A 25190-nucleotide genomic window follows, 5' to 3' on the forward strand; every position below is an offset into this window, starting at 1 on the left:
CCCGTGCACAGAAGATTGAACAAAATCACTCTACGGGACTTCAGGGGTTCTGTGCATTTGCCCATAAATCTCTCAGAACTAGTTCCCAGGACTATAATACAGAAAACACGCATGTCGTGCAGAAGATTGACATGGACCATCAAAACTAGATTAATGTCACCAAGGACTTCTAAACTGCCTCACAAGCACACAGCTCCATATGTCTCCCATCACCAGAGCTGCTCCTGCAAAATTATATACCCCCATGCACACACACACACACACACACAGCTAAAGCCAGAGAATTTAATGGGGCCAAGGCCAGCCTGCCTTTTTTTTTTTCTCAGCCACTATTAAAGGGCTGTGAAATGGTCGCTTGACGTGTCTCACTTTGATGGATTACCTTGATCAGACTGCGTGCTCAAAGTGAGAAAGTATTTTATAATTGCATCTTACTTTCGGCAAAATGTGTGTGTGTGTGTGTGTGTGTGTGTGTGTGTCGAAAGTGGGGGGCTCAATTTGACCTTAATATTTTCCTGGAAAACTTGGCTTAAATTCAAGGTTGCATTGCCAATCACAGAAAGCCCAAAAGCTTTATTTATCATGTGGAAACACCTGATCTTTGGATTTTCTCAGATCAATGTGAGCTGCTCAAATATAAATTACGACAAACTATTTTACACTACAAATGAACTATTGCTAACATAGGCTTTGGAAAAAGAACCCTTTGAATATTTGAGCTCGGTCAGTTTTTCAAGAAATATACTTCTCATGCCACCGCTCTAATAAGACTGTATCCATTCGTCTTTTTCTGATCCAATACAGGTTTACAGGGTGAGGGTGACATCCAGGGCACTGAACAGGCTGATAGTCTAACACACAGAGAATGACAACCGTTCACACATACAAGCAATGTAGAATCACCAAGTAGCCTCATAACCCCATCCATGTCTTTGGACTGTGTGAAGAAACAAGAGTACCCAGAGACAAATGACGAAGACACTGGGACTAGATTCAAACCCAGGACCTTCTAACTGGGAGGTGACGGTGCTAACCATTAGCCACATCTAACATCCTAACATTCAGTACATCAAGCCTGCTTGCAGATGTTCTTCATTTTTCGTGCGTGTGCAACATAATGACATCTGTTTGCATTCCTGAGCGAGCTGCCAAACATCTGAGTTCAGTGTGATTATCACAATGTTGGCAAGCTCCAAAAAAATAACAGAAAAATCTACTGTGAAAATTCTATTACAGGCAAAGTACTTTATTTTCACACGACATGTAGTTCAACTACAGTGATGCATCATTTTCACTTTAGTGGATTTATGTGATTATTTGCAATTTTCTACTGGAACAAAATAATAATAATAATAATAATAATAAAAAACAACAACAACTGATGGGATGCAGTGAGAAGGTCTGAGGGTCCTTTCAGTGTGGAGTTTGCATGTTCTCTCTCTGCCTGTGTGAGCTCTCCACAGGTGCTCTTCCTCCCACAGTTAAAGACATGCAGGTTAGGTTAAACAGTAATTCTAAATTAGCCAGAGCTGTGAATGTGAGTGTCAGTGTCTCTATGTGTAGAGTTTATACCCCACCTCTCGCCCCATGACACCTGTGACAGGCTGCAGCCCGACCACGACCCAGAATTTAATAAGCGGAGAAAAATGGATTGATGGATGGAAAAATAACAATGTTTTTATTCTTTGTTTTTGTGTGCTAATCTGTAAACATGTTGATTTTATCATGAATTTGGACGTTTATGAGTCTATGGGGACTAATTCCTTTTCGTCCTGTTTCCTTACCCTCACCCAAAAGCCCGTCGCAGCAGATGGCCCCGCCCCTCCCTGAGCCTGGTTCTACTGAAGGTTTCTTCCTGTTAAAAGGGAGTTTTTCCTTCCCACGGTCACCAAATGCTTGCTCGTAGGTGGTCGTCTGGCTGTTGGGATTTTCTCTGTGTTATTGTAGGGTCTTTATCTTATAATATAAAGTGCCTTGAAGTGTCTGCTGTTGTGATTTGGTGTTATATAAATAAAACTGAATTCAATTTAACTTTCTGAACCAGTTTTTGGCAAGCTCTAATCACTAGAATCAAACAGAGCAGCAGCATTTTCTTTGATCAGTTAATGTATTTTTCCCAGTAACTACCAAAAAATGCTAATGTGGCAGTCTTCACCAGCTGTACAGTAACATCTCTCCCATCCAGCCTTCTTCGTGTTTTTGCAGATATTGCAACACTTAACAGCTAGCTAGATAGGTAAAGATGTTGTCCTCTACCTGTCCCAAACATATAAATCCTCATACAAATTGTTAACATAGAGGGGTGATTCAAAGGTATGGGTAGAAAAAAGTCAGATGAGAATTGATTGCATAATGCTGGCCTTACATGAGGACAAAAACAGGGCCCTAGGAAGGGAAACTGTGCCTGCAGCTGTCATTCGATAACAGCAAATCTGTCGTCTTTAATTCCAGGAAACTAACTAATGTTTAAATCTTAGTCTTCTAAGTCATGGTGTACCACAAAAATACACGTTAAGGTTGCTTTTGCTTTAAAAATGTTTGTGAGACGAATGTCCAAACTCAGAAAATACTGTTACATTCATAACAACCCACTATCACCTGGTGAGTACAGTGCATGCCACTCTTTCCAACAAACAAAACCACAAGTCGTAGTGCCAACCTGAGAAAAATACCACACGACGTTATCACACAATAGACTAGGTATCAAATGCAAAACATACAACACGGAGGTGAATACAGTTTTTTTCCTTGCTGAAGTACTGAAACCTGAGAATAAGTTATCTGTCACTTTCACATACAGGCCCCCCATGTTTGGACTGCAGCCTGTGGTACCTGTTTCACATTTCTCACTGTGCAATTTGATAAAAAGCTGTGAACACGACACCAAGATGGGAGTTGGCAAGAGAGGAAAAGAGGCAGAGAGAAAGAGACAGAGAGAGAGCACTCAGCGTCCCTCAGAGATCTATAAATACCCTGAAAGCATTAAACCCTAAAAGCATTACAATCACTCTGTCCCCTGGGCAGAGAAGCTGCCTGCTGTTGTTTCACAAGACTACCAGCTACTGAAATACTGGATGTCTGAGGAGAGGAGACCTTGGACTTAAGCCTGTCTGGAATTTCTCCACCAATTTCAGAGGCAAAAACTGAGATATATAGCCAGTTATTGATTGGTGGCTTGTTGCTGTTACAGACAGTGCTATGACTGTGGAGAGTGTCACCGGGAGGACTGAGCTGAGTGACACTTAAAGAACATTAAGAGGGACAGAAACGATAGGTCTGTAAATTCAGAATTTAAGGGCTGTGATCTATATTAAGAGCAAGAAATTCACAATGTCACCACAGATTTTCTGAGCAGCCTTAGGAAATGTATCAGGAATGGAACGAAAGTCTCGCTTGGCATTTTAAGACTTATGAGATGAACCCTCATGTTTTCCCGCACAGACATCTGGGTGGGTGGTCTCCAGCTCCCCACATGGGCTCGTCTGGGAGGCCTCACTCAATTAAGATCCAACTGCTGTTGCCGACTTGACAGGCTCTTGAGTTTTGCCGTGGCAGCCGCCGAGCTGCGGGCAGCAGATTAGAGAGTGAATGGTGTTTCTCTGTGGAGGATATATCCTCCCTGACGACTGTCCCTCTCTGCTGTCATTCTTAATTCCTCTCTCCCCTTCTCATCCTCTTCTTATTCCTATAAGCATTTGTGTCTTCACCATCCCTACTCACATCACACCACGCATCATCAACCTAATTAAGGATTAAAGAAAATTATTTAAGATGAATGTGTAATAATAATATGGAGGGAAAACTGGTATTAAAGAGCTACAAAGATCTGCTACAGAGTTTATTTCAAGTTTCAAACACACTACAAAACAAGCCTTGAAAATTCTAAATATAGGAGAACAACATCAAGCCCACTAAAATCTATATGAATAGGACTAATACACTGCAAAATGTATGCCGAAATCTTAGAATAAGGCAAAAAACACAAAGTTACAGTATGTAAATTTTCCCCACTAGATGTCAGCATCCTTCCCAATTCAAGTGCAAATTCCTAGCTACGGTGGCTGCTGGAGGACAAACAACTCTTGCCCCTGTAGTGAGTGTGGGTTGAAAGGTCACTGTTTACCTCAGTACAATATGTATCCACGGTGTTAGTGAAACTTTCTCTAAAGTGGTTCTGAACTCTGTGCACTGACGCTTAGTGAATAAACTCTCATACAGCGTGATTAAGTATTAAAACTGTTTATCAGAGGGAAAGTGTCATTTTTAAGACACTCGAGCTGACACTAGCTGTCATAACATTAACTTATAACCAGCTGTTGTTGTTGTTTAGCTGGCTTGTCGCCAGCTGTCGGGAGATGGGAGGGTGGTATGTCTACTCTGCTGATAACAAGTAACTGCAACAATATTGGGAATCTTCTTTGATGAAGGGGATCATTTCTCAGATGACAAAACATAGGTATGATCCTTCATATCTTGAGTCTGAGGGTGCACACATGAATTGTCTCTACGGCAGGCAAACGTCTCCGAGTTCTCGTCTCCTCCGCCTTTGGTGTAGGACGTATATAGCCACAGACAACATCTCAACCACTGTATTCAAGGTGGCATGGTGGCTTACACAAACTGGCGAAGCAAACAGTTTTCCTTTTTTTCTATTAAATAAATTCACAAAACAACTGATTGTCCCTTTAAGACATATGCTACTGCAACTGATAGACCCTGGGTCCTGAACTCACACAGCTCCCACTTGCATAGCTGTCAAGCAAAAATAATATGACAGTAAATGTTTGTTTGTTTGTTTTACAGAATTGGAAAAAAGAAAAAAATAACCAGTTATAGAACGATGACGCATGACGTCTGCAAAGCATCTCTTTACGACTTCCTGGATTCAGTGCTAAAGTCCAGAAACACTGGATTCTCAGTTCTCAGTCCAACTTCATAAAACCTTTTCCTTTTGTAAAAAAACTTCTGGTCCCACATTTGTAATGTTTAGTCTCTTCATTTACTTCAATTAACATGAAATGAGCTGAGCACAACGTCTTGTAGTGAATATTGAACAGCTGTTACATTTACTGAAATTAAAATAAAGAGAGAAGACTGATACTCACACTGGCATCTATGGCATCTATAAAAACACAGCAGTTTGTTATTAACTAACAATTAGCTACTGCATTAGCGTTACGAGGAAGCTGAAGCTGAAGAATTACAGCCTATTACATATCACATTTTTTTATATCCAGTCATCCACCCATTCACACACACATTCACACACATCCAGTGTGTGAATGTGTGTGTGAATGGGTGGATGACTGGATATGTAAAGCGCTTTGGGGTCCTTAGGGACTAGTAAAGCGCTGTATAAATACAGGCCATTTACCATTTACCATTTATGTTCTCTATTTATGAAGTTGATTTCTGTTCAGATCAGTAACATGTCTCTTGGGACACATGATTACAGAAAAGAATAATTTTACTGTTAAGCTTTTGTGAAGTCAAATACTGTAAATCCTGTTAACTGCACAGAGCAGCAACAGCTACTTATTAAAACTTTGTATTGAGCTGGCATGCCTGTTACTTTCTGACATCTGTAAAATGACATACTTGTCTCTGTGCTCCATATTATTTTCACTGAAATGTTAAATTGTAAAGCTTTTTATTGGTGACCTTGAATCTTCCCTTAGTTATGTTGCTATAGGCTCAGGCTGCTGGAGAACTTCCCATAATGCAATAAGCACTTCTCTTTCACAACCCTCTTTTAACTCTGCAGTGGATTAACTTTCATCTATTCTCTCCTGTAGTTTAGATTTTGTCCTGTTTGTTGTTTGTGGAATCACTATTTTCCTTTTCAATCTTTTTTTTTTTTACATTCGCCCACTAATAAGTTGAAGTTGGGGTTAATTTAAAGATGGCTGCCCCTCCCTGAGCCAGCTTCTGCTGGAGCTCTCTTCCTGTTAGAAGAGGGTTTTTCTTCCCTGCCATCTCATCATCTCATCTCAGCAAGCTAGTTCTGTTGAATTTAATAAAAGCTGCTGATCATTTTTCATCAAAGCTTCTTCTAAAGTTTGTTTCCCGCTGTAATATTTTCTTCAAATCATGCATTTGGTAATCTGGACTGTGTCAGTCAGACACAGCCATCGATGCTATATAACATACCTAATTCAATAAGATACGTCTCTACTGTATGAGAGGGCTCATTTGGAAAGAAACCGTTAACTTTACACAGTCATGAATGTTTATAGGATCACCCAAAGTGGCAATACTCTGTGATGATATGGTTCAGTCCATTAATGTGAATTTATGCTTATTACATTGCCTTCAGGGCTCTGCAGGAGGAAAAAGATTTTCTACTATAAAGCAAAATTTAGCTTAGCTCCACAGCAAAGCTTGCTTCATTAAATTGAGGAATTATTTACCTTAGCTTGAACTTCCTTAATGCAGCTTTGAATTTTACTCCTTATGGTCTCTTTGATGATGAAAAAAGCAAAATGAAATAAATGTAAACACGTGCATGGATTGCCGAATGGTGTACAGATGCACTAAGTCTTCAAACACTTCATCACAACTTAGGCTGTGGAGCTTCACACTTCCCTGGGGAGAGATGAAGAGCCTCTGGCTGAACAAAACAGAAAAAGGACTGCGAAACAGGAAAAGACTGAGCAGAGCAGGTTACATTTTCTCTTTTCTGCTCCCAGAATCACCCTTTTTTTCAACTACTACTGTTAAAGCAGGTAAAAGGCAGTCAGGCGTCTTCTTTTTCTGACAAATAAAGTACTTCGTATTGTAGAAAAATTTGCATAATCTTTACACCTGAACATCCTTCAGTGGTAACATCTGCGCAGGCTGTTGCCGTTTCCCATTTAGCTGGGTATCCTTTTCCTTACATACAGTATTTATACTGAGTTTAAGACTTGTGAAGCTTAAATCCTCTTCTTCCGCAGCAATGTGCCGGGGTTGATAAGGACACCAAATTCCACACAGTGAGGCAAAAGCAAACATTTATGTTCATGTCCCTTTTTTCTCACCCCATATGGTCTGATTGTATTGCAGAATGGCCACATGTGTACAGGTAATTAATTTTTTTAAGAACAGAAGGACTCAAACCTCATTATAAAAGGTAGCTGAGCTGCAGCCAGAAATAATGGTGCTCCTCTGTCCAGCAAGGTTGCTGAGAATGGTGATTTCCATGTCGCTCCCTGGAGGTAAACCCACAAATTAGGGTCTGCAGAGAGTAAGTGTGAGTACTAGAAGAAGTTTCAACAATTGCCACAGCATTTAAAGCAGCGGATGAAGAATGGTGAATTCAGTTGGCCACTTCATACAGTTATTTCATGTGCAGGGCTAACAAAAGCAAGCGAATCACATGTTTTTTTTGCAGGTTTTTTTTAGCCTGTCTTTTTGCCCTCCTCTGAGAAATTGGCAAGAAAAGGGAGACATGGATAAGCGGTACGGCTGTTAGAGTAAGCAAAATGGAAACAAGAGTGGGCTACACGGCAGATGAGTGGGGTGTAATAGAGAAATTTGGGAGAAAGTGAAAAGCCACGGAAGGAGAGAGTGTGGAAAAGAGGAAGAAAGGGAGAGGAGGAAGCATGGCTGATTGAGGAGAGAAAGCCAGAAGAGAGACAGAGGGGGTAACCCTCTTTGGCTGTCACAGCAGTTTACACTCATTAGTAGAGCTCTGCCTTTGAAGCGCCTTATCTCCAGTGGCACAATTCACAGGATGGGCAGAGAAAACGCACACACCGACAGGCAGAAATGCAAACATCCCGCACACACATTAACATCGACTTAGATTAAAAAATAGTACACACAAAACAAAATACATAAACCTACTTATCTGCATCCAGTCACAAATCACCCACACTAATCATCCTCTAGTCTTCATCTAATTATATAAGCAGTGGCTCCTTATGTAAGATGCTTCCCCTACGACTGACTATCCATAATGCATGAAGTCTTGTATTTGGTTCATGGTGACACATCCTACCTTCCTCCTCAGCTGCTGTATCTGGGCAGACCAGGAAAGAGACCAAAGAGAAGGAGGGGAAGAACAAAGCTTAACTATGTAAAGGAAAGAAAATTATGACTGCCAGCAAAAAGTTGCCATAAGGATAAATAATTCATTGGTGAGTTAATGTACACTTACAATCTTGTTTTGAGTATATTGTTTGGCATTTTTACATATTTTGATTATTGGAAATATAATAATAATGACTTAAAAATACAATATAAATACGTTTAAAGTACAAAATATGATGCTGCTATTATAAACAACAGCAATAGAATTATTACAACATGCACTTTGTTTTTTAAGACATACTTAAATTAAAGGCCATGTTACTGTTTTAGAATCAATGGTTAAATGCATCTCTTTACTATAAGTATCGTAGCATATGTAAGTATATCTGTTCCTTTACTCCTCCTCAATCTGGCTAAACTTTCAATTTAAATGGTAAATGGCCTGCATTTATATAGCGCTTTACTAGTCCCTAAGGACCCCAAAGAGCTTTACATATCCAGTCATCCACCCATTCACACACTGGTGATGGCAGCTACATTGTAGCCACAGCCACCCTGGGGCGCACTGACAGAGGCGAGGCTGCCGGACACTGGCGCCACCGGGCCCTCTGACCACCACCAGTAGGCAACGGGTGAAGTGTCTTGCCCAAGGACACAACGACCGAGACTGTCCAAGCCGGGGCTCAAACCGGCAACCTTCCGATTACAAGGCGAACTCCCAACTCTTGAGCCACGATCGCCCCAATTTAAACGGCCAACGGCACCAGGATGGTCAACACCTATAAAGCTTTTGTGTTTGCTTTTTAAAAAAATAATTATAACACTCAAATCCTTACGAATCATATATACTGTGTGTAGTAGCTGATCTGAAAATGAACACCAGCATTACGTATATGGTACATGTGTATTTTGTTGATATTACATGTACCTTATGTGCAACTTGCTTGTAAATATTTTTTAGTTAAGTAGTTTTAGTGCAGGGACAATTTAGGATAACTGTACCTATATACATATATATTTATCATGTAATTAAGCAGTTAATAAGCCTTCTTTAGACGGTGGTGCTAATAGTGCCTACAATGGATTACTTTGTCTTATACATTGAGTATGCAGCTTGCAAAGAAGAAGAACAATAAATATGTTTTTGTTATAAATTTGATGTTTATTAACAGTCATTTTTGTCATCTAACTAAATGCAGCAATCTAATGAACATCAGAAGAATAAGATGATAAATTAATATAAATATGTCTGTCTTTTAAGGCAGGTTTTTAGTAGTGGAAATAATATAAAACTGTATATGATTAGAATTTTAGTCATATAGAGTTTTTCACTCCAACTGAAATTTTTGAACAGGTAACACGGAACAGGAAGGTTTTTAGTGCAACACCATACACTGCTTTACAGTCAGTTTCACCCAGGAGCTTCTAGCAACCACACACAAAATATACATTTTTGCTGAGCGACCTGCCATTACTGACTGGTCTTTAGGCCTCGGTGACTGGGGCACTCTTTTTTTAAAACAGTATATTCAAATAGCACTTTTTCGTGTGCTTAAATCAGAATCAGAACACTTTAATAATTAATCATTTAAAGCATTTTATCTACCTCATATCCAGTGTTGGTCAAGTTACTTGAAACAAGTAATCAGTAACTAATTACTGATTACTTCCCCAAAAAAGTAATCCCGTTACTTTACTGATTACTTATTTTCAAAAGTAATTAATTACTTAGTTACTTTTTAAAAACACGATTTACAACCTGAAGAGGTGATAAAGCGATAGATCTTTCAGTCCAATTCTACTTTTTCTACGTAATCCATCATACAAAATGTAATCAAATGGAAAAGTCTCTTTTTTTAACTTGTTTTATTAGTTTTAATCTTTTAACTTTATGCATCAAGCAAAAATTTAATTATATGCAACATTCTCTGACTTGAATAAATTAGTTTAACATTTAAACCTATTTTCTGCACATTCCAGCACATAAAATATTTTTTTGTGTGTGTTTACACTCAGTCTTTCAAATAGATACAAGTAAAACACAGCAGAAAATAAATAAAAGTCAAAGACTCAGCGGTCCTGTTGCTCTATTTTCACCTGTAAAGCAGGAGTGGGGTAGGCGGAGGTTTACCCTGGTGCAGGTGTGCCACAGCGGTCAGTGTAAGAATCCGCGAGTTTCTCTGTAAATTTCTCATTACGTCATAGCGCAGTCGGTGCTTGCTTGGAAGTTTAGGGGTTTTTTCGCTGTAAAAAGAAGTTTTCTTCCCACGCACGATGGACGCTAATGTTTTTGTCACTTTTTATGGGATCAAACTCAAAATAAGGTCAGTACTTCCACGCTTTAAACGCTGCACGCTCATACTCTCCCCCACAATCGATATATGATCCATTGTTGATCTGCACACAGCTGTTGCCACGAACGTCGCACTTGCTTACGTCACTGTCGTGAGACATTCTCGCAAAAAAAATCACGGTTTTAGTAACGCAGTAACGCAGCGTTCCTACGGGAAAGTAACGGTAATCTAATTACCGTTTTTGCAATAGTAATCCCTTACTTTACTCGTTACTTGAAAAAAGTAATCGGATTACAGTAACGCGTTACTGCCCATCTCTGCTCATATCCACAAGCAAATTTAGAATCACCAATTAATCACGTGTTAGTTTTTATATTTTATATGTAACACACAGAAAGAGTGGGGTTCAAACCAGGAACCTTCTTGCAGCGAGGTGACACAGTTTACCACTGCACCAATTGCAACTCGTAGGCTAACATGAATACTTTTTACAGCTTGGCTGGTGATAATTACAGTCCAAATGATGCATCATGGCATAACATTTTACAATTTGCAACTCAGATGAAGTTCAAAGCTGCAGTAGCAAAGGTCAGATAATCCAACTGATAACCACCTCCTAATTCTAGGGGCTACTCAAAGTTAATTCTATTGTTGGAAGATAAAGTAGTACTACGGCAAGCAAAAAGGGGAAAAAAACTTAAAAAGTGCCAAAATGGTTCTCAGAATTGCAATTTGGCGATAGAGTTCATAAAAAACCAATCAAGCTCAGTTTATTAGATATACCATTTGGATACATTACAGACAATAAACCCGTCCAATCCTGTTTTGCAAAACTGCCTCTAAACAAGAAAAAGGCATTCCACTGAAAAGGCTTTTTCTCCGGTATGCAAAACAAAGAGAGGAGGAAAAGCTGCAGTGTTAACATAAAAGTTGATCATCTACAAACTGACTGAACCATTACATCACAGCAACAGTGAGAAAGTGGGTGTTGTGCTATTACTTTCCAAACATTCTGGAGGAGACACGACGCTCCATCACATTACAAGAGACTGTTTCATTATTATGGTTTCACTGTGAGACAAAGCCTCGGGGTATGTTTGTACTGGATGGGGGAAAGCAATGAGCCTCACATCAACTTTCCACAGCCCATTTCCCACAAAAATGTATTTAGCAGGATTTAGAAATGAACTGTTGTTTAATAGGGACACTGGGACAAAGAAGCACTTTCCCCTCGCTTGGTCCTTATTGTGATTGTGGTATAGCTGCTCAGACACTATATTAGCAGCCAGATCGTTTTTGTTAAGGCTTAAGCCTGCACTCTTTTCGGGCTTTGATTTGAGCAAGAAAATTGAGGTAAAGTCCCCAAAGAACTACACCCAAATAGGAGTAATGGGCTGGCTGAATTGTGCTCGGCAATAAGCAATTAATTACATCAGGCAGGAGAAAAGAATGAAATGAAGAAATGAAATGAACGAGACACTGAGAAAGAAAGAAAAGGGCAGGGGTGAGAGTGAAACAAGAAACTGGACATGTCGCGTTGGAAATTGAAAACCGTAAGAAATTGCTATGAAATAGACACAAATGCACTGTTTGTAGTCATGTGCTGCCTCGCAGAGTATTAAGTCAAAGACAAGCAACTTATATTCCCTAAGTGCTCAGTAGCGTTTAAGGACCAGCTAACAGCGTGCCTTTGGGTTATATTTACTGCAGAGTCCCTTTCCTTTGCTACCATGACAGCTCTATATCACAGTTTCACATGGTTCTCACGTCTCTTTATTTATCCTCAGCTATCTTTATTTATCTGACAGTCTGTGCATCGAACACCTTCAGGGGAAATCAAAATGCCACTGAGCATTTCTACATCAAAGATACATTAAGAAATATCTACAAAATGCTATAGAGGCATGCTAAAATGCTAAGCTTATAGCGTGCAGATTAAATATTAGTTTCTCTCTGAATATGCAGATAAAAGTGGGCAAGAGTCAAGATTTGTTGTACCAGATACACTATATTGCCTTCACACGCATATGAGTGACATCCGATTCTTAATCCATAGCGTGTGTGGTTATAACACCTGAAACTGTTCTGGGAAGGCACGAGGTTTAGGAGTGTGTTTATGGAAATGTTTGACTATTCTTCCAGACGTACATTTGAGGTCAGACACTGATCAGGACTCTGTGCAGGCCAGTCATGATCTTCTAGACAAAACCTGCTCATCCATGTCTTTATGGACCTTGCAATGTGCACTGGTGCGCAGCCATGTTGGGAGAGGAAGGGGCCATCCCCAAACTGTTTCCACAAAGCTGGGAACATGAAATTGTCCAAAATGTCTTAGTTTGAAGCATTAAGAGTTCCTTTGACTAGAACTAAGGGGTGAGCCCAGCTCCTAAAAATCAACCCCACACAATAAGCCCCACTCCACCAAGCTTTATACTTGGCACAACGCAGTCAGACCGTACCTTTCTCCTGGCAACCGCCACACTGCACTTGTCCATCAGATTGCCAGAGAAGCATAACCACTGCTCTAGGGTCCAGTGGTAGAGTGCTTTACATCACTGCATCCAACATTTGCATTGTGCTTGATGATGTAAAACTTGGATGTGGCTGCTTGGCCATGGAAACCTATTCCATGAAGCTCTCTACACACTGTTTTTGAGCTAAACTGAAGGCCGCGTGAAGTCTGGAGGTCTGTCACGATTGACTCTGCAGAAAGTTGGCAACCTCTATGTGTGTTAGCAGTCCTAGCCACCGCTCTGTGATTTTTCCATGGGCTGCCACTTCGCAGCTGAGTTGCTGTTGTTTCCAGTCAGCTTTACTTTGTTATACCAACACTAACAGTTGACTGTGGAATATTTAGTAGTGAGGATATTTCACGACTGGACTTGGTGCACAGGTTGCGTCCTATCACTGTACCAAGCTGGAATTCACTGAGCTCCTGAGAGCGACCCATTCTTTCACAAATGTTTGTAGAAGCAGTCTGCATGTCTAGGTGCTGGATTTTATACACCTGTGGCCATGGAAGTGATCGAATGCATGAATTCAGTGGTTTGGATGGGTGAGTGAATACTTGTGACAATATAGTGTAATTTATGCTAGACTCATTGGCTCCACACTGCCCTCCTTTTTAAAGTTCTCAGAGAGCAATCAGCTGTAGTGTGTCTAAATAAATGCTGTAAGAAAAGTCTGTTCCAATTGTGGATTTCATTACTCTATGAAATCATCCGTGGACAAGATTGATGATATTGTTTCTTGGTCAATATTTGCTCTCTCTAAACATTTGCAATATGAAGTTTTAACTCTGTGCTGTTTGCCAGTGTCTTAATTTCTGCTGTCTAAGCTCCTCATTACATTTCAAACAACAAGAGAAAAACAGCACTGCGGATTCAAGATGGCACTGAATCACTGGCTGCCGCTCGGCCAAAAATATAGTGTGTGAAGGAAATTAATCATAGAAGCTGTGAGCTCTTCGATGGCCGTCTCAAACTGTCCCTCCATGACGTTTTAAGTCCAACTGTAGTGACAGCATTTTGAAAGCAAATGCTCTGAGCAAAAAAGTAAAAGTTTACAAGTGTGCAATGGCACTGTGACTTATTTTAACACACACAAAAGCCACATGTGCACATATAAACAGGGCACACACCTAGCGTAATTCAAAGCATTTTGATGACAGTGATCAGACTCGGACAGCTTAGCCTTGTTATCCTTGGCAATTAAAAGGCTGCCAAACCTAAAGTCACAGCCACAAAACATATATAAAATATATAAAATATTAGAAGAATGCAAACATAGAGATCTGTCTCATCTGTATATCCCCCCCACCTACCCGCTGTAATGCTCCATGACAGACTGGTGATGAGTTGGGAGAGAAGCGCACGCAAACAAAGAGCATGGTCAATAATTCATCTCATCTTGCTGCAATCCATTACACTGCATTCATTATACATCATATGGGCAGCAACATGCCATGCACGCCCGAGCAGTCACTCTCCCATGTTGGAGTCAGACAGGCTCCCTGCAAAGCATCACACGTTGGCACCAACACAAGCGAGATGGCAATTACAGAGGCGGGCCGCTCACGCGCACGCCGCACCCGGACGCTCAGACAGACACAAATACAGAACTACTTCATCGTTCTCTGTCTTTCTGACGCTTCAGAAAGAGACAAATGTGATGAATGTCTGCCGCCGGTTCTGTCACACCGGTCACACAGATGAGAATGCTTTAAATGTGTGGAGTGTGGAGAAGGCGCACACATCGCAGACAGTCCTGCAGAACTCTTAAGTCAGTAGGCGACAAGCTACTTTGTAAATTAATGAGTTTTGTTCCACTTATCCCCTTATCTTGCTTCTACCATGAGGTTCATTTTTGTTTGTTTGTTTATCCCTCAGCCTCCTAGTACAGCGGTCCCCAACCCCCGGGCCTCGGACCGGTACCGGTCCGTGAGTCGTTTGGTACCGGGCCGCGAGAGTTGAGGCTCAGGTGTGAAATGTATGGTTTTCAGGGTTTTTATCGATTTTCAGCGTTATTTTGTTATCGTTTTTATCGTTTACTCTGTTTTCCTGGGTCTTTTCACGTGTGTTATGAATAAATCTTCTTTTTTCGGTACCGGCACTAGTTTTATTTTGTTGTATTTATCCGCGACACCTCAAAGGCCGGTCCATGAAAATATTGTCGGGCATAAACCGGTCCGTGGCACAAAAAAGGTTGGGAACCGCTGTCCTAGTAGATACACCGATGATATCAATTTCAAAATCCTAGATGACTTCCTTGTCAAGTTATCCCAGTCAAGGTTTTAAGAAAACATGACCTCTGACCCATGACCTTGATGCTGAGGTTACTCAGATTTGGACTTGTCTGGGATTTTTAGCAGATGCACCTGTGGTGACAATGTGAAAGTCCTGCATCCCTTTGTTGTCAAGTTCTTACACTGACAACTTGGGTGTCCATATTGCCCGCCTGCCAACTATCCACCCACCTGACAGGGTGACAACAATACCCCATCAGCCTGTTACTGCAGAAGGGTGAAAAGGGATGTGCATCAAAGACAGTGTTTTTGCAAGTGCTGTACTCAAAATGTTTGGGATCAATTAGGAACATAGTAGTGTGTAAAATCAGCCTTTTACTTATTGCTGTACGACGGCCATGAGAATGGTTGTGAGCAAATTTCTGCAAAACCAAGTATCATTCCCTTCAGCCTTATCTGCATCTTTTGGGTGGTGCAAGCCTTCCTCTGCATCATTCTGATGTAGTTTGTTTGTGCCTCATGGTGAATAATCGAATGATGTCAATACTTATACTTATGGAGAGGTATTAAACTGCAGTTAAAAGCCTTTTTTAAAATATATAAATAGAAATATAGTGTGCATGTCGCCTTGTTCATATTTCTCATGTCCGAGAGAAGTTTCAAAGGAGGGCCAGCACAGAGCAGCATAAAACATCCATTCTGTACCACTCCTCACAGACAGTTTCACACATTTACAGTAACTGTGGCTGAGTGAATGGAGAACATTACTCTTTGGGTTTTGGTCAGTTATCTGATGCTCATACTGAGGACACATGATCAAAGGCAACCTGCGATGAGAGGAAAGGCAGCGAAGGCTCTGTGAAACAGCTCATTCAGGTCTATTATTAAATGGAACCGTTGAGTTATAAATAAATAAATAACTCAACTGTTGCATTCAAATTCAATGCAAGTACTTAGAGAAACAAATAGATTAACAAATAGGTGAATGTAACTCCAAAATTAATTGCTTTCTTTGGTAATACACCAGAATGACAAAATGCATAAGAGAAGTAGCAGCAGACTCACCTCCATGCTGGTAAGATTACAGCGATGGGTCCCGCCGAACCAGCCACTGTTGGAGCACTGGTCAATGTCCACATCCTGCAGGTTCACGTCCACGCGGACAACGCCCCTGTCAGAGAGAAGGAAGCGGGGAAAGAGTCAGGACAAGAGTGCAGAAGGAAAGAGGGAGGTAGAAATTTTGAGAAGAGTAAATAAAAGAAACAAATGAAATTGAAGAATCAAACGTGTTCAGCAGGAATGGAAGAAAAGTGAAACAGAACAGGAGGGAAGATGAAAACAAGCAGAAAGGAGGCAGGTGGAGTACACAGATGCAGGTGAGGTCAGAATGAAAGGGAAGAAAATTAAAAACAGGAAGGAAGAGCAATGCTCGGGGGAAGTGAGGTTAAAGGTTCAACAAGCAGGAGAAGGGAGGTGTAGCCGAACGGGAGGAATAGGAATAAATTGAAAGGGAGAAGAATTAAGAGTGATGGAGGTAAGTAATGAAAAAGAAGAGAGACACAGAGGTAAGGAAAAAGAAGCAGGGTCAGATTCATAATGTGCCACTTTTCCTTCCAGACACTGAGAAATTAAAAAGTAACGCTTTTAGTGTCAAGACTGCATTGCCTGTTGCCTCCAATTTGAGAACGCTAGCTTTCATATTTTCTGAATTCGGTTTCTTTGTTCTTGTTGCGCGTTGAACACTTTCACAGATTTATGTGGACCTTTTGGGTTGCTGGGAATCCTGTGCAGGATGCTGACTGTGAAGGTTGCCCTGATATGCCTCGCTGCAGTTTAGCTAGAATCTGGCTGTCAGGCCATTTCACCTTGACTGATGGGCCTCATCATGTGCCTCATCAGCTCGGCTCACTACAAATACTGAATCCTGTCGCTTTATTTTCTGCTTGTTGAGCCGCAGACAAGTCAAAGACAAACAACTTTTGTTCCAGAAGATCATGGCTTCTCTCCTGTCAACAAATGCAACACGATGACTAATGCGATGAGTCGGCTGAAGCACGTTTGTGCCTAATAAGCGCATAAATCTGAATCGCAAAGTTGCCATGACAACATACTGATGTTTAAGAAGTTAACTAAGAATCATTAACACTAAACACAGTAGTTTAGGCTAATGGAAATATCAGCAGTTTTCTCATTTTGAGAACATTTTTCACCTGATGGTAACTCGAAATTAAAAATAAGAGGTCACCCAAGCTGCTATAAACAGCTTCTAGTTCCACGACAGCTGAGTGCTATAGTTTTTAAGCACATTTGTTGGACGGCTTTCAGCGGTGGATTATTGCACATTTGGTGCTGTAGTGAGCTTTGAGGAAGCAGGCTGGTATGTTATGAATAAAAGTAAACTACAATCTGATCCCATGCTTCCCTGTGCAAATGCCAGTGTAAAGTTTTTAAAGGCAGTATTTATGTGGGGTGTGTTCTTTGCTCCCGGCCGTGTTCACTATCAGATTCTGAGGATTTTCACACCAAAGGTGAGAAATACTCTTGTTTTCTTGCTGCGCCTGAGACCCGAACAAGTTCAATACACGGAGACTGCTGGCCTGTGCAGCAGTGAGCCACTACAGATTCAGACTGTGGAGTGAAGAAGGTTAAATAAACTGGTGAGGGATGTGACTGAAATACAGCACAGCCCGAGACTTCAGCTGGTTCACTTCAGCTAAGTCAGTGTAGCCCACAGTGAATAGATATCTTTGTTTATGACTCTCTATCTCCCTTTTATCATGCACACTTATAAATAATGCCTGGTTTTCTTTTATTAAACCTTTTATTAAACCTCGCTGTCAATTCCTCCACTCCTTTGTGGTGAAGTGGTGCCTGACACCTGTTACCTCCCTCCCCCATCTGCCTGGTGGGAAGTGGAACAAACAACCGCAGAGAGAGGCTTTGGCTACCACCTCTACTCGAGTACACAAGAAAGAAAAAGAAGCAAATGTGTTTACGCCTGTATGTATTTGTGTGCACTCGAGTCCTTTACGCAGGTCAAGGCTTGGTGGAACGCAGAAGTAAAAACTGAGAGATGTGAAAGAGCTTGGATCTGTGTTAACATGAGGCACAAATTTCTTAGAGTGAAAGAAACATCAGGACAAGCACTGCAGGGGGGTACAATTTGATCATTTCTGCTACAACATAACAAATGATTGTGATGACAAATGTACGCCTCTGCCTGAGTACCACTAAAAGAGTGATTCTTTACATTTACACAGCATAGATGGTCCTTTATTTCTCTGGGATGATTTATTCTTCCTCCTCTCACTAGCAATCCATCAAAACCATTTAGCCACCCATTAAGGCTTCATGATAACCATCAGTCACTTCCAAGCTATTTACAAAGTGCTGCTCTATACTGCTTAAATTCTGATTTCATAAATCCAGCTTCACAGCGACCCTTCCAATGAAATTATTTCAGATTAGGCTTAGGTGAGCAATAGATGGATAAGCTGCTCTCAGGTCCTGTGTCAGGTCTTTGACGGACTTTTTCCTGTTTCTTGAGGAGATGACTTGCAGATTCTGTCTGCTGTAGACAGTTTTTTTAGGCCTGCCACATCTTCTTTTCTCCTCCACTTGTCTGGTTTCCTCGATTTTTTTTTTGTTGAAAAAATGTGGAGATATACCAATTTTCCAGCTATTAATGCTGCAGGAATCATCGTTTTGGTGCCAAAGGTATGATTTTATGTCCATCAAAATGTGTTATCTTTGCTATTTTCTGTAGATTCAGGTAAAGAAGCTGGAAAATGTATGTGTTTGTCATAGTCAGTGGAAGCAGACTGTGTGGAGTGTGAATAGTGGACCCAAACGCAGACACAACATGTCTGGAACATGGAACGTAACTTGATTTAACAAAAGGTGAGCTGTTTAATACGGCTGATGAAAAGGTACAAACGAAGGGCAAGGCAAACTGATGCAAAACTAAACATTAACCTAAACTGAGTAAACTGAAATAGAAACATGAAAAACCCTGACATGAACATGAATACATGAAACCTGGAAGCATGGCGTGAAACAACAGACGACCTGACAATGAAACATGACAGCAGACCACGAAACACAGGGGAACACAGCTTATACAAATGAACATGGAACACATGACTTTCAAAATAAAACAGGAAACATAATGGGATGCAGACATGAAACACACGAAGGGTGAGGGAGACATAAACACAAGGGGCAAAGACACGAGGGGAATCTGATAAACAATGAACTATAACAGGGCAACCTAGGCAAAACAGAAAGAGCTTAAGATAACTAAATGAACTTAAACATAAACCATAAACCGTCAAAATACACTGAAACTCAAAGTGCCGAGTTCAAAGACCCAGGATCGTGACAGTGTTGCAACAGGCTACAGGTAAGAAAGTGCCTAAAGACACAATTTAAAATAGGTGCTTTGCTAAGTTGTCTGCTGTGTGTGGTTCATTCCTTGAGTTAGGTGCCTTTTCTATGCTTGAATTAATTTTTGCTTGAAAAAGTGGTCAAGTACGAGGGCTGAAAAAGCAGCTAATGTCCAGAGAAAAACAAAAAGACCTTCAAAAGCATGAAGAGCTACGCTCAAGGCCACTTTAGAAAATTACAAGAAAATCTGGCTCATTGGAAGCAAAATATAAACAAAGGAAAGGCGTCACAAGACTTTTGCACAGTACTGCAAGACAGAGACGGTGGTTATGCAATGACATTATCTGTGCTGTTGTGTTGATGACAAATAGCGAAAGTGAAAACTGAGAGAAAGTCTTTATTTTTGTTTTTCTGATAGATTTGCACACGATCATTTATATCTATGTGAGCTACAATTCAGTGCCGCTCTTTTCTGAAGCGAAACAACTTCGGTTATGGTTTCTATAAAAGAAAGAAAAACATGAAATGCTTCCAGAGGTATAGTATCTTATAGCATTTCCTTATAATGACACAATATCTTTTTTACCATCCTATATAAAAGTGCTGGAGGTGAGGCTGCTGGATTCTTGTCGGGATTGAATTATTTTATTCTGGTTTTGATTTACACATGTCAAACTTTTGCTTCTTCCACTCCTTGTGAAAGGCAGAGCTGGAGCCTAGTCTGAAAGACAGACAAAAATCATTGGACAGAGCCTCTCTCCTCCCCTCATTACCTCACAAATTTACATCAGACTCAAATAATAATAATAAGAAAGAGCAACAAGGTTTCTTTGACACAGAAAGTAGAAGACATGGAGGCTCTGGCTTATCATCTCCACTACCTTATGCATTTCTGTCCAGAGCCAACAAACTTTCTATTTTTAGAAATGTCATCGCAGGAGTGAGATGAGTCGAAGAAACAGCATAGCACAACTCGCATTACAGAACGTAGAGGGAGGAGAAAAACATCATGAATCTGGTTGTGTACTTGCAGCCAATATTTATCCTCAGTTACAGACTGTATTTCTCTGAGATACACACTCAGGTTTTAAACATCCACTTTATTATTTTCCCTCTTAACTTGACATTTCCCTTGGCTCCCTTTGCTGACTCCACAGTCAATTTTGACAAATGCCAAACTATATTACTAAAAGTACGGCAGTTATTTCTTGATCTTGGAAATTGGAAAGCTCTGGGGGTAAAGATACTAAGTGGACCCTGAGTTTTGACTTTTTCAAAATCGCTATTTCTGAGGTCTTGACTAATTTTAATCCTTACCTTTACATCAACCGGTCAAACCCCCCCTAACAGTGCATACCTCATAGTTTCCATCTCTATTCATTACAGAGTTTCTCTATAATCCAGCATCCCCTCTATATTCATATGAAACATCACAAATGGGATTCAGTATCTGACTTGCCTTCTTCTAAATGTCACAAATCACAGTGACTTGTAAAATGTCACAATCATTTAAACTCACTCAAAACCCTCTTGGCTGGTCTGGAATAGGCAATTGATTTAATTATGAATTCATTCACTGAACTGATTTAATCACACTTAACATTTTCCAGACGCCTTAGGCCACTGACACAAGCACATCTCCCATCTTTCTCAACTAGTTAAACATCCTCATCATGACAAGTTGATGGTTTAAAACGGGCAATATCCCGGACATGACTCGAATCCTTTTTTGGAGATGAACAAGCCAACGCAGGCAGACTGAGTCATTACAGCAAGCTGAAGCTACCCTATAAGACAGATGCTTAACTTTCAAGCAGCTCTAACAAACATCTCTGGAAATTTGAGGTAATCTGAAAGTGTGGACCATGCTGATGCGGATAGAAATTCATTGTGTAATAAGAATCAGCCATCTTCAGATCCTGCACAGAGATGATAGCTGTACAATTCTCTAAAAAGCCAGAAGAAGCCCTCATCACATCGTAACACTGTCCCTGGAGCAGGTAGTGATGCAGCATTTTGCTCAGGGACACATCACCGGGGTGGATGCATGCCAGGGTGAGGGCCGAATCACAAACACAACACTGCTGCCTATAAACCACGAGCACTGTGCATCACAGTGTCATTCCAATTTAATTAGTCTTGCTTATTATGTAGTGACGGTGTAGGGGTATTTTACATGTGTAGGTGAATCTGTGTCTGTGCATATACACTTGTGGATCTTTATATTGAAGATGGCAGAAGTTTCATGTGATGATGTCAGCGGATATAACACCAATGCCTGTGAGCCAAAAGCTCAGGCTTCAGGTCGACTGAACACCTTTTTGGGGAGTTTTTCTCCCTACTCTTCACCTTGAATGACATCAGTCCAAGACGATGTCCTTAACACGGGCATCTCAGGGACAAAGATCTTGCTAAGTTACAGCAACCATCCACCTGGTTTTCAAACCTTCTGTTCATGAGGGAAAACCTATCAGAAGAAAGGAAGCAGACGAACTAAAGGGCTTCACCAAAGCCCAGAACAGGATAAATAAGGATTATTTTGAACTGTGAATCATGGAAAGCTAGAGTCCAAGAATAAAAATGCAAAGCTAGAGTTAGTACAAAAGCTAAGTAAGTAAGAGTAAGAGTTGGATGTGTGTGTGTTTACCCCAAGCTTACCCTCGTTGTAAACTTTCTTTTTTTCCTCTCTTAAAAGATATTTATCATCTTTATTTGTATTTTTTTCTCACATGTTATCTCACATTAGCGACACTGAGTGTGTGAGTGATACACTGACTTGTGCACTCCAACTTAGACTGATGTAAGGGTGAAGTGCACCTGGACCTCTGAGTGGTTTCATCTTGTAGTAGAGATTTCATTGTTTATTCATGGCTTCATTGATCTTCTCAGGACACTCTTGGACCGCAGCCTTGAAATACGAGAGCTTTAGGTGTTTTGATGCACCTAAATGTTACCCACAAACACGCACGCGTGCACACTTCTATAGATATCCTCACTTACGAGCACTGCGTAAAGCCTGCAGAATTCATTAGAGTGCTGGCTGCAGCAGGGCTGCATGCCTGTGCCTTGACAGGTGAGTGAAATGTCTAGATAGATCTGCCAAGGTTCTTTTTAACTGTCTGCTTCTATTACAGCAGTAGGTGGATCCATATTTACATGAAGTCTCACAGAGGTTATTGTCAATTAAATGCTGTTAAGGCATTTCAATAGCTGACGCTGATTATCTGATTAACTTTAATTATTAATAAAATATAAAGAAATAGATACTTTAACATGTGTGAGCTGTAATAGAACATTAAAACATATTTTTCTACATTTTAAGGACAAAAAAGTGACACTTTTCAGTCTCACCTGAACTCTGGCGCTGAGTTGCTCTTAAGTCCATAGAAGCCTGCAGACAGGGTGAGCAGCCAATAGGGCACAAACGTTCCGTGTTCACACTCCAGGTATGGCGCAGACCACTTAATTTGGTTTTTGTCCAGGAGATAAGTGCCACTCTTGGAGCCCGATGCCTCCGTGATTCTTCTGTGCATGTGTGGTCTCCTGCCGTCCCTGAACTCATTAAACCAGTCAGTCTCCGGACTCCTGCCCTTGAGGTGACGGTGCGCAGAGCCGGATAGGTCCTGTAGTACCACTTCATTCTCGGTTCTCGTCGCCTGGAGGAAAACGTGGGGCCCTGGCGTCAGCGCATCCGTGTGCAAGGTCACCACTGCCCTGTGGATTTTAGGATCCCCTTCGAGGATGCTTTGAACCAGCGCGTGGTACCAGTGGATGTCCCTCCGCAGGGTTTGCTCCCGGGACCTGTTGGCTTGCAGGATCATATTCAGGAAGTTTGTGGCGTGCGCTACAGTGTCCAGAATGCTGTGGAGGGAATAGTGGGAGGCGACGTGGAGGCCGCCTCGCAGGCTGCTCAGCTCGTACCTCCGCGAACAGTTGACCTGTCTAAGCGCCGATGAGTCCCCGGTGTGCAAGAAAGCGGTCACCACCCTGGGCAGGTCCTCCTCGATTTTGTGCGCCACCACCGTGCGCTCGGTGGCTGGTACTGGGTAATAGGTCGGATGGTGGGGTGGCTCCCTGTTGATATTTTGGGTGCTGAAGACTGGTGGGCTCTTATCGTCGCGGTCATTGTCAGACCACTCCACATAACCGTAGTTTGAACCCCAAACGAGCCCTGTTTGCAGGAGCAACGGGACGACTAGGAGAGCCATGGTTCGTTGTCACAGGCACAGAGCAGACACCGCGTGGACTTGGCAAAGTGTGGCGAGCATCACCAAAGCCACTCTATATCTTCTGCCGCTTCAGGAGATCAGAAACACTTTCAAACACACGCCCGAGAATGTCCTGGATTTCATACCTACGACCAAGCATAAAACGGCAAACGATTTCCTCTTGTCATCTTTGCATCTTTCAGAGAGAGTACACTTTTCCTCTCTTCTGTTAAAAAAACACACACAGTGTGATCTAAACAGCTGCACAGACACGAACCAGCTTCCTAACTCATGAGAAAACCACACGGACTCCTCACTAGCCCGCAATCCAGGGGAGTGCTCGGGTTCTCCTTCTGTTTTTACTCCCGCTCGGAGAAATCCAGGAGAAGAATGACAAGGGAGAGAGCAAATTGTACTCGAAGTTCCGTCCCTCCCAATAAAACCCTAATAGGCCACCTCGAGAGTCGCCCACCGGCGTGTGTGCTGGTTTCTCATTGCCGGTCTGTCTTGAGGTGGGCGGAGCGTGGGAACGACGAGAGCTGTCCGGTGCTGAAAGTAGCGCCCGTAGGAAGAAAAGCGAGGGAGGCTGTGGTGATGAAGAGGAGCCCTGAGTAATGAAGACGAAGGAGCAACCTGGCAACTAGATTTACTTTGCAAATTAAAAAAAAGAAAGAAAAACGACTGCGTGAGTGAGTGAGTGAGAGAAAGAGGGGCGGGGGAGGGGGGGGGGCTCACATATAATTTAAACTGTGATTAATTATATATAGACAAAATGTCCAAAACTGTGTATAAAGTAGAACATCACACACATTACAGCCACACTTTTTTCTCAAGGGTTACATTTCTAATCATCAACCCAAGCAGCACCATGTATATTAGCCAGGTGTGTTCTAATATACTGTGTGTGCGGCTGGGAATCGCAGATCCACGCTTTCTTGGGTCCGAGTCACGTAAATTTCGTCAAGAGAGGGCAAACGACACGGTGTGTCTGCAGATGTCCAGATGCCTGCCAATTTTTTACTTTTTTTCGAGCCTTAGAGGCACTGAGACATTACAGTATAGCCTAATGCGCTAATTTCAAATCCTTCAGGGGGACTTGAAAGAACTATAATAGGACCGAGTGCGCATCTGTGCGCGTCCAAGCGCGCATAATCCGGGCCTCACTCACGATTCTGTCACGGTACATTACCCACAATGACAGTGGTACCACCACACAGTGATTCTGCCATGTGATACATTGCAAGACGATTTGTAACTGAAGGAGACTTTAGCATGTCTACCCGTCAAAACAGAGGGTAAAGTCTGGGATGATCTGCTTATCCTCTGGATTGTTGTGTCGGTTTTTGTGTGTTACTGTTTTTGTTATTACGGATAAATAATGTAACAGTGCAATCATTTGCCCCTATGGCTTGGTCCCTCCCTTACGAGTTCTCCTTCATCAACTTATTTAACTCCCACACGTTTTAATTCAAGGGTTTATATTTGGAACCAGTGCTGATAACATATTGCAAGAGGAAGCCGGTGTGATACATCGCTGCATCATAT

The 25190-nt window shown here is 41.5% G+C and overlaps 1 protein-coding gene across 2 annotated transcripts in view; it reads right to left on the bottom strand.

Annotated features, from left to right (window-relative positions):
• Positions 1 to 24260, bottom strand: part of LOC120727874 (probable G-protein coupled receptor 158) — a 79249-nt gene extending 54989 nt beyond the window's left edge. The window contains exons 1-2 of one of the 2 annotated variants that reach the window (XM_040022456.1): positions 22789 to 24260; positions 16117 to 16222 (exon numbers count right to left, since the gene is read on the bottom strand). In XM_040022456.1, coding sequence (XP_039878390.1) covers positions 16117 to 16222; positions 22789 to 23645 — 963 coding nt within the window. In that variant the 5' untranslated portion in view covers positions 23646 to 24260. Of the gene's footprint in view, positions 1 to 7098; positions 7264 to 16116; positions 16223 to 22788 lie in introns of those variants that run through there. The other variant, XM_040022457.1, reaches the window with a different exon arrangement.
• Between the last annotated feature and the right edge of the window lie 930 nt (positions 24261 to 25190).

This window comes from Simochromis diagramma, unplaced genomic scaffold (assembly GCF_900408965.1).
Source record: "Simochromis diagramma unplaced genomic scaffold, fSimDia1.1 OVJJ01000205.1, whole genome shotgun sequence".
In the NCBI taxonomy this organism is placed as follows: Eukaryota; Metazoa; Chordata; class Actinopteri; order Cichliformes; family Cichlidae; genus Simochromis; species Simochromis diagramma.